Here is a 17,071-nt window from a genome sequence, read left to right on the forward strand (position 1 = left end):
TACCAAAATTAAAATCTACATGCATCAAAGGACATACCACACAAGTAAAAAGATGACTCACAAAATGGTTTAAAAATATATTTATAAATCACATGCCTGGTAAAGGTCACCTGCCAGAATGTAGGAGGAAGCACCGCAATTCAACTGCAAATCAGTGGCCCCAATATAAAAGAATGGAGGGTTTGAATAAACTAAGACTTCTCCAAAGAAGACATCAACATGGCCACAGACACAGGAAATTATGGTGAACAATCAGTCACAGAGAAATGTAAATCAAAACTACAAGGTACCACTTCACATTCACTAAGGTGGCTGTTAAGGTAATTTCCTTAAAAGGGAAAATAATTGTAACAAGAACGGAAGAATCCTTGAACTTTTCTGGTGAGAATATAAAGGGGAAGAGCTGCTGTGGGAAACAATCAGCCCCTCAGAACATAAGCACACAGTTCACAGAAGTGCCAGTTCCACTGTGAGCTAACTCCGAGAAGCCGGCCTCCGAGAGTCCACACATCTTTATAGCAGTACTGTTGACAAGCACCAAGGGAGAAGCAGTGCACATGCCCACCAACTAATAACATACTAAGCATGGCAGGTGTGGTGCGCACACTTGAAATCTAGCCCTCAGAAGACTGAGGCAGGAGGATTACTGGAACCTTGACTACATGAGACCCAGTCTCAAAAATAAAAGAGAAAATGAAGACTATCGACATAATAGAGTATTATTTATTTTTATAAAGTCATGCCAGACATGTTAGCCTATGCTTATAATCCCAGCAGTTCTGAGATACAGGCAGAGGAGTATCAGAAATTTAAGGCCAGCATCAGCACATAGTAAATTTGAGGTCAGCCTGGGCTACGTGGACACTATCTCAAAAACAAATGAAAAATAAAACAGGGTAAACCCTGAAAACATGTTAAGTGGCAGAAGCTAGGTAAAAATGCTACACACTCTAATATTCCATATTCTGAAATGCCCAGAGCTAGCAAATCCACAGACAGACGGCAGATTAGTGGTTGCCGGTACTTAGACAGAGGGAAGCAGGGAGTGGCTGCTAATGGACAATGGGTTTCATTTGGGAGTGATGAAAATGTTCTCAAGTTAGATGGTGGTGATGTTTGCTCAATTCTGGGACTACACTAGAAGCTATTTTATACACATTATAGGATGGATTTTATTACATATGAAGTATTTAATAAAGTTACAAATAGAAAAAAAGAAGCAGCATTTGAGACAGGGCTGGTGACTCTTCAACTCCACTATAAAATAAAATTATATACCGTGTTTCAAAGCTGCCAGTCTTGCTTTTCCAAGGCAGGAGAGCTTTCCTTGGCAGATGCAGGGTTAGTTGTAAAGCAGGTATAAACAAGTTTTGAGATGCCTCCTTTGGGCTTGCAGGCTGCCTTGTGCCCCCTGCCCAATCATTACGGTGCAACTGGCAGAGAAGCTCTCTGCCTTCAGAAGTGTCTTTCACACACCCCACTTCCCTTCTGCTGTGCATGCCACTGTCCTGGAAACTCTATGTCACAGCATTCCGCAGGGCACAGAGCTCAAGATGTGTTTGAGTCACAAGCCACTGAGCCCAGTTATTCTAGTCTGCCTGTTTTATCGGGCTTTAGTAACAGTATCAGAAGTCACATTTTGAAAATCTGCTGCTTTTCTCCAAATCAATTGCATCCCACTTGGCCATTTACACAGAAAACGTGTGGCATATACCACGCATCATTTGGCTCAGATCTAGAGAGTAATTTGCAGTTTCAAACTGGTGCCATGTCTGCCATGCTTTGTTGGGGTGTTGTGGGATGGGAGGTGCATAATGACCAAGGTTTTATTTTTGTCACCAGAGGTCAGATATGGTCTCTAAAACAATGTTCTTATACTCAAAGCTGAGGGAGCAGAAAGCCACTAGCAGAGAAGAGAGGGCCGGGTCTAGAATTCGAAGGCTCCTGATCTATTAGGATAGCTACATCCGGCCATAGCTGACATTTGCAAATGTGTCCTGAAGGTACTAAAGGGTTGTGATTGTGGCTGTTGTTAATTTAAATTATATCCACACTTAATGTGAAAAGTATTTCTGTGTTATTTCCAAGTGTGGAATGAGTCATGTCTTTTTAGTTACCCAGGTTTCTGGGATACACAAATCCCAAGAGTTTCCATGGTACCAAATAAAAGGTTCTTGTGGTCTACACTAGAAAAAAAGATAGGTGCCCTGTAAAGTAGCAATGAAATCATTTTACTGTGTAGCATTTCTTAAAGGGAAAAGTCAAATGAGGAGTTAAATGGTTTTGCACACACAGATTTTATTTCTTGATGACTGCTTAGCCTCACAGAGGGCCTAAGTGACTTTAGGTAGGATAACCAGATCTGTTTGCTCTGGAGAAGCGGTCACAAGTCCTCCAAAGAAAGGCTGGGAGACAGATGGCTGGCTATTGTGTTACAGCCATCATCTGCTAGGTCATGAGCAAATATTAAGTGAAAAATATACATGTGATTGGTGTGAAAGCACAGCCACAGCGTCGCCAATGCAAGAAGGATGGCAACTTCTGCACGTTTGTGTTTCAATGAGTGCTGTGCCGAGACATTAGACACACAGGGTTAACCCATTTTAAACTGTGCTCAAGTGAACATTTGCCCCCATTTTTGACACTACTGTGCAATATTTTGAATTGAAATGTCTAGTAATGGCCCTTTTTTATTTTCCATAACAACACGAGCACTAAATTATAGCTGTGCAATTATGTAAACAATGGAAATGCTTCCAGAAGGAATCCTTCCTTTTAAATTTTCATTTTGTGTAATTGTTGGAAGGTTTAGGGCTGTAATAAACAAAATTATTTTACACATTTGTCATTCTAAAGGTCAATTATAAGAACTAAAGAAGCAGCCCTGTGCAGAATGAGTAAGCCAATTTGTGCTGCCGTCACCATATGTTTTCCTTATCACTTATAGTTTTTCCAGTTACTGTGTACATAGCATTCAATTAAAGCGATTCATTTGAGGGGCTGGATGTAGTTTGTGTTTATAGAACTGTGCTTTGGAGGAGAGGAAACAACACGCCTCTGTTTGAATTACCTGATTTTTTTGCAAGATCAGTGATAAGAGACAGATGTTCTCACCAGTCGCTTTCTCATAAGCCTGAACCTTGTGATAAGCTGCAAAGCCACAATTATCGTCTTACAGTCTTGCTTTCGAAAGCGCTCAACATGGAGCTCACACGTGGACCTGTCTCTTAAACAGGAGAAAATGCCACTGTGTGTCCTGTTTACCATGTGGCCACAGTCACAGGGTGGTTTCTTTCCAGCAAAACAGAGTTTGTCTGCTCCATCCTAGTCAACTTAAGAAAAGCCTGAGTCCTGTTCCAGACTCCATTTACCACTAAGCCTGTTTAGTTTAACGTCTTGTTTAGTCTGTTTAGAATGTATAGAAGAAACCTATTTGTTTTAGGGAACCAATTGCTGGAGCTTTTTAATTTCTCGTGTAATGTATGATCAAAGAGACTTGTCCGTGTTATCTCTGAAATGTTTTAAGATACCCTTCCTCTATAAATCATTAAACATTCATTCAGCAAACTGTACAAACTAAACCTATGAAGTAAGTTCTATGAAGTAAAAATCCTTCCCTTTTGAAAAACACTGTTTGCTTACAACACTGTTTACTTCTGCATGGCCATTGAAAGCCTCCATAAAGCGTCTATTCATATCGGCATCCCACTGCCTACTGCTAATTAAGGAGGGATCGTCCCCTCTTAGGGAAGACAGAAACATGCTGTTTCGGGGACAGCCCACAGTCTCTAACTCAGGTCTTGTGGCCCCACTTCTAGGGTTCTTCATAGGGAGAGTTTGAACACAGGAAAATTTCCCAGCAGTGGTTACAGTGTACGTAGCCTTGAGAGAAGGAATCACACGGTGAGAATAACAGACCCTTTCCCCATCCATCACAGTCTGTCGTTATGACATTCTCAGGCTAGGTGGAGGTTGTGGGCCGTGGTGGACTGCTATGGGCCCCGTGGCATTGCAAACCACTGTTTTCAAAGAGTGGTACCTGTCACAAACTAAAAGCTTCTGGCAGCTAATGATGGTTTTAGCAAGAAATTTGGCATCATTTGCTTGTTAATATTATATTGGTTTTAAGGAGTATATTCTGTTTCTGACAGAAATTAATCATTTTTCAGTATAATTTTAAGTTCCACAAAAGTGAAGCACCTATTAGGCAAGGCATGCTTTAAAGGGAGGGTAGTACAAAGGGCATAAGAGCTGCTCCTCACGTGACGCTGTATGGTGACCGCCATCCTGTGTTGTTCGTATGTAAAGCCCTGTCGACTGAGAATAAACTAGCTGAGGCTGGAGGATTTTGTTTTATATTTCCAAAGACTGATCTTAATACCTCGAGGTGGGAGTGGGGTGAAAGAATGATTTTTCTATGAATTAGAAATGAATGGAGCTCATCGTGGATGGCCCTCTGTTGGGAACATGGATGGCAGATGCACTCCTGAGTACCATGTGGCTATTCCTAATTTTAAAGTGTTATCTCAAAGATAGACCCTTTGGACTGCTCCATTTCAGTGTAGATAAGCAAAGTAAGCCAGCATGTGGCAGTAATTTGGCTGACTGGTCCTGTGGCCCCCTCTTTAACCCCCACATTAACCTGCCCCAGTGCTGTCATTGGTGACTACAGCAGAGGCACACTGTCCCCACAGGCTCTGTCTTCCCTGGGTGGCAAGTAGGGTAGGCTTGCCATCTGTCACTGTCCCTCTCCTAACCCTCTCTTTGCCCACAGAAGCAGGTTCGGTTGAAGTCACTGGCCCAGGTCCAGGGACTGGGTGAGCCCTGTGACTTTATCTCAACAACATGTGTATCTGCCATCGTTAGCACCGGTGACAAGTTTGTAGTTTCTTCTGAATGTGGTTGTTTGTTTGTTTTCTGGGTCTTTATGTATATGTACCAATGAAGCAAGTTTTACAAATTACAGTTTCAGCTTGCTAAAGGATTCAGTTCCCAATTCCCAAAAACCTATTCCAGAAAACCATCTTTAAACCAAAATTCTAAATTCCAGTGGTGAAAATGGCTCGTTTGAGTTAGTTTAGTGTGTGCTAAAGATTTTAAAAACCCATAGGCTTCAGGGTTTTAGCTCCTCATCTCAACAGATGGAATTAACGCAAACATAACAAAGCTAACATCATGGCTGTTTGCATTATTAATCTTCAGATGCATGGCATTCTGCTACCTTGCTAGCCAGGTTTGTACGAATCCTTTCATTGCAGCATATGTCAACAGAAATGTGCTTCCATCTGCTGCTAGATAGCTTGATGCCTGATATTCTGAGACAAGGCCCCAACACAATGCATACCTCTGTGAGTAATTACAGGTGTGTGGTGAGGAGCCCCGGGCATTAATCAGAAGCTTAATTATGAAAAAGGTAGATCTTTTGTTCCACTCCTGGAGCCTAAGTCTACCATACACTTTCTAACCTGCAGCATCCATCTGCTCAGCTCAGAGAATGTTTGTCTTGGCTGATAGGAACCCTAAAGTGTATCGCAGGACATGATTAAAGCAGGCTTAAATATTAACTGGGGAAAAACCGTGGTTCTGGTTTTTCTTCCATTCCTTCCTTTTATATCTCTATCTATCATCTATCTATCCATCTATCTACCTCACTTTTATCTGTAAATCATGTTTATCTGTTCATTTTTGTGTAAGAAAAAGTCGACCAAAATGCCAAAACTTAAGTTTTAAGCTAAATGCTTATCATATGTGAACACTAAAATATTAAGTATCCTATGATCATTTGAAGCATAGAAATAGTATTATTTATATAAATAATGAATGAATTAAATGGTTCTACTCTAAGAAAAACGTCTTGGGAGAATGTTTTGTGACCACATGTAAGTTGTGTTTAAGAAGACAAATTGTGGAATGAGGTGAATCTTATGAAAGCCCTAAGATAACTTTGGAAATTAGCATGTGGCTATGTTTTGCTCTAATTTAATAGTTAAGTCAGGACTATTTTGAAGGGTTTATTCAGATACCCACATGGACAGCCAAGGTTCTTATGTTTTGCTATTTACTTGTATATTGACACTAACTATTGGTTCCATGATGGCAAGTCACATAACTGAAGTTCTTCCTTGTGGTGGATTGTTTGATTTGTGTGCCTGGCTAGAATCTGTGTAAAGAAGATTGTAGTTTCATTCTAACTCCACTTATACATGCACTCACTCACACAGATGGCTTTAGAGGGGGGCCTGGCCATGATGGTGTGAACACTGTCCTGTGGTTGATCTGATCCGGCACAGGCGGGAATGAGGGTTGAGGGCCAGCCAGCCCTCCACAGGAGTCCATTATAGACACAGGATGGAGAGCTGGCGGGGAGATGCTCCTGATGCCGAGCTCTGGCAAATGGCTGCTGTTAGCTTTGTGTTTGCACCTCCTGGGCACATCAGATCTGTGGCAACACCCTGACCTCAGTACCTCATGCATGTAAGAGCATTACCTTAGCACTGCCCATGCTCCTATTTCTTAGTGCCTGAAACCTCTATTTCTTTGCCTATAAGATTTACTAATAATATATTTTAGCCTCTGGGGATTGAAGCTGAAGACAGAGCCCAGTTTTTATTTTATGGGTGTTTGTGGGTTTTATTTATATGTCTATCTCAGCAGTCCTGTAGCTTGTCCGAGGAGCCCACTGTCAAGTGGGATACAGGACAGATGTTTAGCGAGCCTCAATGCCACAGGATGGGTTTTGGATAAGTCATCTTACAGTTTGTTGCAAGAGATGTATACAGGAACCATTGGAATTATGCACCCCCTGCACTCTTTTGTTTAAAAACCTATCACCATGCTCTGTTATATTATGGTGGTCATGCATGTACACAAAGAAACCTCTTTGGAATTTTGTTCTTAAAATTACAGTTGCGTTTTCTTATTTTCCTTTTCAGGATGTCTTAAACACTATTATAAGGAACTGTTCACCCCGCTTTTTCTCCCTGGGTTTGCCTGGTTTCTCAATGCTGGTGGGGGATTTTATCACTGCTGCTGCCAGGGTCCTCAGTACAGACATGTTGGCGGTGAGTATGACAATGTTCAGCATCCCAGCTCCTGGGAGACTTCACAATTGCTAACAAGGCTCAGATTTCTCCACTCTAACAGGTGTTGACTCATTAGTGCAATGTGAAACTGGGCTCTCAGAGTAGATACCCTGGCAGCTGATCTGTGAAATTGTAGGATAAGATGACATACTGGTACTGGAAAGGCGTTTCATCAAAAGGCCAAAGTGTGAGAAATCATATCCCCACTAATATGTCAGCACATTTATACGAAAGCAGGGCCTATCTTACAGACCCTTATAAGTATTTGCCTGTAAATGGCATTATGGACATAAATGCAGTAAAGAGAGAATTTGAATTGTATGTTCAAAGTAATGTGTTGTTGTTTTGTTAAATTTAGTGTGGTTACTGTGAGTTTTATAGAAAGAAATGGAAGTCTGTGGTCCTTGGGATCAAATCCAGGGCCTCTTGTATGTTAAACTGGCATTCTACCACTGAGATACACCCTATCCCCGAAAATATTTCCTTAGAATCTTAGAATACTAATTTTTTTAACCAGTAATGAGTATATAGTCATAATAATATGTGGGGAAACTCTGAAATTGTTGTACTACTAATTCTCCTACTAAATTAGAAGCAAATGGGCTTACTGAGCATCAGGGGCCACAAGAGGAAGTTATACCCATCCTCTTTACCTGCACTGTTCAGGCAGTGTCTCAGGACTGTGGGACAGCACTTCCACTTAGATTTAAAATGCTTTTTCCACTTGTGCTGTATGTACAAACTATTGATCTAGTGAGTCACCACCCTCAAACCCCGTAAAGACGATGAGTATTTTGTAGTTGCCAGGGATTTACATGAAGTCAGTATGAGTAGTCAGGATGCTTAATTTTGTCTGATACATGGTTCACCTTTCACTTTCCATTAAGGGGTGGTTAATACTTAATAATTTGTGATTGTGTCTTAATGCCCTAATGTTTTCTTCTAAGGCTAAATTAAAAAATAAAGAGAAAGAAAGAGATAAGAACAAAAGGGAAGAATAAGAAAAGGAAAAAATGAGGAAGAAAAATGTTGAATTTCTTTAAATATGTGACAACTTTTCTCATTTTATTTCTGGCTTAGGGAAAATCATCTCCAAAGAACCTTCTTGTTAAGGGTTAACCCTTCAAGTTGGCACTGAAAAAAAAAAATTACAAGACACAGGCAAGAGAATCATATGTTGTTAGAATTTTATTACCTGCTAGGAGTTTTTCTGTAGAACATGCTACAGCCATTTATAGAATAGCACCACACATGGTAAGCTCCCTGTCTACATGGATCTTTTGACTAGGTGAGCTATTTAAAGTAACCTTCCAGACATACATTGGTTGATGGGCATATAAAAACATACTCAACATCTTTAATCAGAAATGCAAAATAAAACCAGAAGATAATAATTTCCATTGTAAGAGTTGCTGTCGTCACAAAGGAAAATAAATGTTGTCAAAGATATGGAGGAAATGGAATCCTTGTATACTCTTGGTGGGAATGTAAATTGGTACAGCCATTGTTGAAAATAGAATGACCTTAAAAGATTAATGTAGGCAGAGTTTTTCATTGGGACTGCTGGTTCCCAAATAACCACCCAGAGACGCCTTATTAATTATGAAATCTCAGCTGATGCCTTAGGCTTTTTAAAAAGCTGTCTCTTATAACTTTATCCATTTCTATTAATCTATGTGCTGTCTCCAGGTTCATTTACCTCATTTATGTACTTTCCATGCTGCTTCTTTGCATCTGGCTCAAGACCCTCAGACTCCGCCCTTCTTCCCAGCATTCTCTCTGCCCTGAAAATCCTGTCTAGCTACTGGCCATTTAGCTCTTTTATTAAACCAATCACAGTGACATATATCCACACAGTGTAAAGGAATATTCCACAAATTAATAAAATCATTAAGCGATCTGATAATTCTACTGAGATGTATGGTCAAAGGAAGTAGAATCTGCATATGGAAAGGTGAGCTGCCTCTCATGTTCACTGCAGCGTTATTCTCAGTTAGCTAGTTAGAGTAACAAATTACAGTGTGTACATATGTGGGTGAACAGATGTGACACATATAGTAGAATATTCTTCAACCTTAAAAAAATCTTGTCTCTTTGACAACATGAGTGGTTCCAGAGGCCACTTTGCCTGGGAAATAAGCCAGACATGGTCCTGCATCATCTCTGTGACATGTGAACTCTTAAAAGTCAAATGAATACAAACAAAGAGTAGTCTGGTGTTTGCTTAAGGGCTGGGAAGTAAATGGAGTGATATTGGTCAGTGTAGAAAGTTTTGGTGAGTTTTTGAAACCTCTTGTACAAAATGACGATCATAGTTAGAAATACTATATTGTGAATTTATCAAGAGAGTGTTCCTCCATGAACAAGGAATGCTCTCTGAGATGATAGATAGGTTAATAAAGCTTAATTGTAGCTTTCATTTTACAATGTGTGTGCTTTTAACTATATACACAGACATACATATGTTATACCCCTTAAATCAGTGGTTCTCAACCTTCCTAATGCTGCAGCCCTTTGATACAGTTCCTCGTGTTGTGGTGATCCACTCCTCCTACCATAAAATTATTCCATTGATACTTCATAACTATAATTTTGCTATTGGTATGAATCTTAATGTAAATATCTGATATGCAACCCCCAAAGTGGCCGAGATCCACGGCTTGAGAACCATTGCCTTAAATATAATTTTATCTGTCATACCTCAGTGATGAAGAAACAATAGCTTTCCCAAATGGTGTGTTAAACAGAGAGAATATGAATATAACAGTTATATAAAGGAGAGAGTGATTCTTTGAATTGCTTTCCTGTGTAAATGGGAGGTTTAAAGCTGTGCACCTGGTGAGAGGTGCTTGGATGGAATACACCTGCTCAGCCAGAGTTTTTAGGTATCACAGTTAATCAGGAATGTGAGAGATCCCTTCTTGCCAGGGCAACTAAAGAGAGAAGTATGTGCATCCACACAACAGCCATATTTAATCCAAAACTAGAACCAATCCAAATAAGCATTAGCAACAGAGCAAAAATAATAATGTGCACTTACACGCCGTGGAATACTGTATAGCAGCTCACAGCAGGGAGCCCCGGGTCTATATTGCTCTTTTGTTGAGTATGGAGCTATGAGTGAAGAGGACAAAAACTACTGCCAACACCCCAAAGTTAGGTGGTAAAGAAATGGGCAGTTCCAGTGAGGGCAACTGTCAGTCTCTTTGGAAAGTGTCCCAGAAGCCCTGTGATAAAAGTGCTCCTACTGCAAGGGAGCTGTGAGCTGTAAGCTGTATCAGATGCCTCTGAGGTCAGAGAAGATTGAGACTGGAGGTGTCCACTGGGTGTGTACCATGGAGGTCATTAGCCAAAGTACTTACCATGCCTGACTTTAGCAAACCTTAACAGTTCCCAGCAGTCACTCCAAACCTTCATATGTAAAAACAAAACAAAGCGTGCTTCTGACTCTCTCCCTGATGCCTCTACTCCATTCCCAGCTGGCACCACTCTTCCCCCATCTCTCCAACTTGTCTCCTTATGAATGCCCTTGCTTTTTACTTGAAAAACAATGCTAGGTCATTCTCATTTACCCTGCTCTGTCTAGATCACAAACACTGAACTGATTTTAAACAGCCATGACAGAGCCGTTTGCCATTCTAACTCTGAATGGTCTGTAGACCGGTTTTCATAACGCTTGTTTACATCAAATGTAGAGATGTTTTCCATTCCCTGGAAATTTGCCTCTTCATTTAGTTAGACAAACTTCTCGTGCCTAAATATCCACCAGGAAAATAACCATAAATAGTTTAGTGCTTCATATCTAGAATGAAAAATAAAGATTCTCTCTCAAAACCAGAACAAAGTAAAACGTGTTCTTTAAGCTTCCAGCCTGTGTAAAGAAACTCCGTGTTTCCCTTCTCGTGTGCAGGTGCCCCGTTCAGAAGCTCTCACACTCCTTGGTTCCCTCGTCTGCTTCCCAAATACCTACCGGGAAATCCCTCTGCTGCAGTCAGTGCCAGAAGTGAGTGAGATCATCCCTGGAACTGAAGATGTCAAGGTACGTAGCTGAATCATGAGTTTAGTATCTACGGCTGGAGTTCCATCACCATCTCCCATACTATGCACTGATCTATTTCCCTGACATTTGCTGTTTCTTTTGAAAACTTCAGTAGTTATTTTCAGAAGTGAGTTGTGTGAACTGTGAATGTATCACATTCACAGCATATTGCACTTAGACCTGAGAGCCCTGTTCCTCTGGTGTTTTTTTTTTTTTAATTATTATTATTAGTTCTGTTTATTGTTCCTAGAGATCATAATTATGTAATGAATCATCATTTGTAGTAATTCTGTTGGCTTAGTTATGCTGCATTAGTGTAGCAAATGAATTTATAAGAAATAATTCCAGTAAGCTAAATATTCAATCCCATTGCTGGCCTGATTAAATGCTACTAATAACCTGAAATTTCAAATGATTTCTTGGGGAATAAAAGTAAGCATTTTTTTTCTGTCTTCAGCTGACATTTGAAGCAAAAAGAAAGCCCCAGCACCAGTCAATCAATCTGTAACCCTGATTATAATCTGTAATTCAATGTGCAGTGTGTAATCCAATCAAAATAAAATGGAGATTTTCCTATCTGGAAGTCTCAAATGCTTTGCTTGATTTCCACTGGATCCCTAGAAATGCTGTGCTGCAGGCTGGCTCAGTTACCCAGGGAGGCACTTGCTGAGGTGAGCCAAGTTCTCTCTGAAGGAAAGGTTGCCCGAAAGGTGGCCTTTCACTAGCTCCAGGGTGCCTGTGACATGGTCAGCACATTCGGGAAACCAACAATGACATCACATTTTCATTTACTGAATTTTGTGTTTTTAGCATTACCTCATAAATATTTTACTGAAGAATGCTACCGAGGAACCAAATGAATGTGCAAGGTAAATGATGAAGAAGAGGTAAACTATGTTAGAATTTTAAGATGCACATTTATGCCTAAACAGTTACTGTTTAAAAAAAAAAGACCCTTTCCATTTCTCTTACACACAGTGAAATGTATAGTAAGTATGATGTCAGAAAGATGTTGTGCTTAGCTGCTTATAATGTCATTATTACGAGAGAAAAGAGTAAGATGCAGAGTAAGATCGAGTATACTGTGTTTTACATAAAATGCAAGATTAGAAATAAGTGATGTTTTCAGAAAGAAGGAGGAGTAAAGCAACAGTTCATAAAGCTGTATGTTTTGGGCAGAGATTCTACACTGATTTGTACCTTGAGACATTTGGCAATGTGTAGAAACATTTGGGTGTTTCTACCAAGCATGTAAGACTGCTACAGTATGTGACCAAGATAGGGGGCTTTCTAGGCCTCCCTCTCCTCTCAAGGTGCAGCCAAAGCTGGGAATGCTGAGAGAGGAGAACATCCACCTCTCAATCAACTTCCAACCTTGTAAGGCCACTTCAGCCTCTGACTGCCTCATGGCAATTAGCACATGTCCTGGTCCATAACTTTACTGTCTTGTGAACTCTGCTGATTTTAAAGTTTAGTAACCTTTATATTTTTCTGAACTTCACTTACCTTCAGTAGATGGATTAGTCCAGTTTTCCTAGTCTGCCATTTTCAGAAACTATGTATGCATTACCAGTTTGCTAACATTGAACTAAACTTGGGTATGAGATACCCCCACCTTGATTTATAGATTCTGGTTCAGGTAATATTTTGTTCAGGAAGTTACATTATATCAAAAAATCTATAATTTTCTAATCCCATCAAGCCCTCACCCTGTTTGGGTGTCAGGCAAGGGAGTCACAAACAAGGAATGTATTCTTCTCCACACTCAGAATATCTTTTGCAGCAGTAGGATTACTGTTGTATCTATCCTGTGTATTAGTAGATCTCACTAGCATGAGTGTCCAAGAAGATGTCCATCTCATCTTTGCTGTGAAATATTTTGTGTATTCTCTGGCTGTAAGGCTAGTCTTGTTGGATTTATCACTGTTACTATTCTTGTCAAATGGTTCGTTTTTGTTTTTCCTCTCCCGAGTTGTTTTCATTTTCAGCTTTGGGCTCCTTCTTTATACTCTTCTGTTTGTGAGGTTATTCTTCTGTTGCTTTTTAAAGATGCATACTTGGTGTATTTTTAACTTTTCTCCTTTAGCATTAAAGACTACATGTTTGTTGTTAAGGGCTACCTTTTCCAAATCTTGTTAGGTTTTAATATGCAGTATTTTTTAATTCCACTTTTTCTACTTTTCATTATGATTCCTTCATGGGCTCATGAGGGTTTTTTTAAATTAATTTCCAAATATATAGTCATTTCTATCTTTTAAAAATTTTTAGACTTACCTATTTTTTAAATTTTATATGAATTAGTGTTTTGCCTAGAACTAGAGTTATACAAGGATGTGAGCTACCATGTGGGTGCTGGAAACTGAATCCCAGTCCCTTGCAAGAGTAACAAGTACTCTTAACCCCTGTCCCATCTCCACCCTCTATTTATATCTTTTTTTTTTTGTCTCAAGTAATTACAGTGTAGATCAAAATATGTGCTTGATGACTGTATTTAAAGTTGTTAATATTTGCTTTAGGACCCCATGTGTTTTAGCAGACGTCCCATATATTCTTGAAAAGAATGTACATAAGGGCTGGAGAGATAGTTCAGTAGTTAAGAGCACTTGCTGTTCTTCCAGAAGACTCGGGTTTGAATTCTAGCACCCACATAGCAGCTCATAATCATCTGTAACCCCAGTCCCCAATGACCCAGTACCCTTTCCTAGCCTCCTTCGGCACTACAAATATACATGCAGCCAAAATACCTATAAGCATAAAATAAAAATGAAAACCACTATATTTAAAAAGAGAAAGAAGAGAATGTGCACACTGTACTTTAGTCATGGGGTATACAGTTCCAGATGTAACCTTACAGTGGTTCACATGCTCTGCATTCCTTCTGGACTTTATTTTGTTTTTATTAATTTGATCATTTACTAAAAGGTATGTTAAAAGCTTTCCACTTGTTGTTGTACCTTAATCTGTTTCCTGGAATTCCTGTCAAAGGCTATGATGTTATTAATTGCATAGGCATTTGGAATCGTCCTGTCTCTGTAGTGAGTCAAATGTATTTATGTTTAGATGGCCCTCTTTGTTTCTATGGATTGTTTGTTTTATTTTAGAGATCACTTTACCTACTCCTGATTTCAATACTGTATACTTTTTATCTTTTCAAAATAGCTTTTTTGTATTCTCTTTATGATTCTTTGCAAAGCTGTATCTGGATTTTATGATTGTATAGATTTGTGTACTCCTCGTCTTTTAATGGAGACTTTATTTAGTTCATATGTATTGATCTTTTGGGTGTGTTTTTATCTTATTTAATATTTTATTTTTAATTGGAACTCCTAAGCATTTTTCTTGTTTATTACCTTTTTCCTGCCTCTTTTTTTCCTTTTTGGCTTTTAGTTTTTCTTTTCCATAGTCAATTTCATTGTCCTAGATTTCCATTTAGTTCTCATAAAGGTTTTTCTAGAGACTTTACTATGATTTTTAAGTCTTGTAGTTAGTCTGCCTTTACCCACTTCTAATGCCTGTTCCCTGCAACAGAATCTGCTTTTCTCTGGCCACTGCTCCTTTCCTGACCCCTGTGCTAACACCCCTTCTCTGCCTAATTTCTGCATATTAAAGTGACCCAGTGACTGGGTCTGGGCCTAGCCTTTCCCCATGACTTTCTGCATGTCTCACACATTCTAGTCAGTCTATACTGCTTGTCCATCATTTCCAGTTTATTTCCCTGGCCTTTTTAATGAATTTCTTGCATAGTCAGGCTTAGATATTGAATTCCTAACATCCAAATGTAACACAGCCATAACTGAATCTTCTAGTACCTTTTGACATCCCCTGCCCTATTAAGCCTGATGACCCTCAGATTTCATCTCAAAAAATGAAAATATTTACTCAGGTTTTCAACTTGAAGTCTTGTGGAATATATCTGATTTTTAAAAAATCTTCTCATGCCTATCATATAATCTTTGTAATTCCTTTCCCCTAATTTGTTTTATTTATGGAAAGTCACATTTCTTTGAAGAATAGCTCATACTAGCATGGTGTTTAGAAGAAATAATAGTAAAAATGTATTTATTTTGAATTTTACTTTAAAATAAAATATAGTGTTTGTCTTATATTTGACATGCATACTATACACTTTATAAAGGAATTTTCAGTAATCTAAGTTCCATGCCTTTTGTTCCTCCTCAAAATTATCTTAACAATAACAGTTTAGAGTCAACAAAAATGGGTGACATGGATTGTGGTAGTTAACAGAAATTCTGCCACTTGTTTTGTAAAATATTTAAGTGCTAACTAGCATTGGTGATTCTGTTTATCCTGAAAACTGGACCACTGGAATTTTTTTTTTCTTTTCTCTCAAGGGAAATATTCTGTTAGTATATCTATAATTGTTACTTCTTTGAGTAATAGATTTACTTTGGCATTTTAAAATATTTTGAACTTCATGAGTGTTTTCCTCCTTTTGCTTCTCTTTTGAAAGATGTATCGCCATTTGCTCCCTCGGGGTCTGGATCTGTGAAGAGCTTACTCAGTGTGCCAGCCATCCTCAGGTGAAGGATGCCATCAATGTGATAGGTGTGACTTTGAAGGTATTCCCATTTCTTAACGCCTTGTTGACATTAAGCTTTGTCCCAGGATTTTAACCACTTTTAGTTTTAATTAGTCCATTTTTGCAGCTCCCTATGTTAGATAGAGAGTTGCTTACAAGCCCCATTCTGAGTGCCGTGGTAAATATTCTGCGAGGCTGCCAGTGGCTGCCTCATTATTGACAGCTGTTCTTGTCCTTTTGTGGACCAAGCCTAGGCCAGTTGGGTCTCTTCTGGTGGCTGGACATCTTAGGATTTAAGAAAGTGAGGTTTCAAGCTGTGACCTCTTTGGCATGACTGAGATAGGAGCCTACAGCTTCCCCTTAGGAGCCTGGGTGTTCATCTGCTGTCTGAACATAAGGCATTTGTGGGTATTGTCCTTCTTTGCTTTGTTACTGATGCTTTGTTGAGCATCCCATGAAGCTAGAATATTGGTAATCTCTAGATGCTTTTTAGAGTTCGTGTAATAGCTCTGCAAGGTGAGCACCACAGTCCCTGTTTTACACCAGAAGAAATCAAGTCCCAGAGAAATCCACTCCCAAGTCCAAGGCAATACGAGCATGAGTGACAGAGTCAGTGGTGAAAGTAGATATGTGTGGCTTAAAAGACATAATTGAACTTCCACTTGTGCAGGTAGGCTGCTTCCTAAAGCAGAGCTTGCATCCCGCCCTTCTTGGTTCCTGTGCAGAAACAGTAGACGTAATTAGCAGCACTCTTCCTATCACATTTGCAGAGCCAATGAGTCTCTGCCAGACACTGTGCCGAGGGCTTTGCGGGAGTTCTCAGTGGCAAGGGAAGTGTACCATCTTACTAGTGAAGGAGGGAACTGATTGCAGGAGACAGAAGGAGCTTATTCAGACTGTAGGAGGATTCAGCTGAATCTGAATTGAAACTCTGCACCATCTGTCCTGGCCCTTTTTCCTCTTCTTGAAGCTTGATAGTAACAATGATTACGCAGATTCTGGGCAGTTGTTATTAGACCAGTGGCAACCCTGTTTGCCCTCTGTGTGTTGTCTTCTTTGGCCCACGAGTTGATCAACCCAGTGTTCTTCATCCTTGGAATAGAACACTGTGGTCTGGCCCCTGCCTGACCAAACTCAGTACCTCTTGTTCCTCAACTGTGTCATTTACTCCCTTGTCACCTCATCCCCAGTCCCTCCTGTCTAACACCTGGTTGTATCTTAGAAGTTGGGCAAGTACCTGATCCTGATCCCTTGATGGAGAATGTAAGAATTTGTAAACAATGATGCCACTGGCACAGTTTCCCCTGATGGCCTGGCCCTTGCCATCGTATCTAATACTGGGAACTATCTCAGGAGAAGTGACACTGTTTCCTGTACTTAACAGATGAGGGAAATGGACTGACTGAGATC

The 17,071-nt window shown here is 39.7% G+C and overlaps 1 protein-coding gene across 3 annotated transcripts in view; it reads left to right on the forward strand.

The window, feature by feature from the left end:
- The window catches only part of Ralgapa2 (Ral GTPase activating protein catalytic subunit alpha 2), a 277,458-nt gene that overhangs the window by 151,192 nt on the left and 109,195 nt on the right, over window positions 1-17,071 (forward strand). For all 3 annotated transcript variants that reach the window (XM_036184593.1, XM_036184594.1, XM_036184595.1), the window contains 4 exons: window positions 6,933-7,061; window positions 10,993-11,121; window positions 11,932-11,990; window positions 15,593-15,701. In XM_036184593.1, coding sequence (XP_036040486.1) covers window positions 6,933-7,061; window positions 10,993-11,121; window positions 11,932-11,990; window positions 15,593-15,701 — 426 coding nt within the window. The remainder of the gene's footprint in view (window positions 1-6,932; window positions 7,062-10,992; window positions 11,122-11,931; window positions 11,991-15,592; window positions 15,702-17,071) is intronic.

Source organism: Onychomys torridus, chromosome 4 (genome assembly GCF_903995425.1).
Source record: "Onychomys torridus chromosome 4, mOncTor1.1, whole genome shotgun sequence".
Classification (NCBI taxonomy): Eukaryota; Metazoa; Chordata; class Mammalia; order Rodentia; family Cricetidae; genus Onychomys; species Onychomys torridus.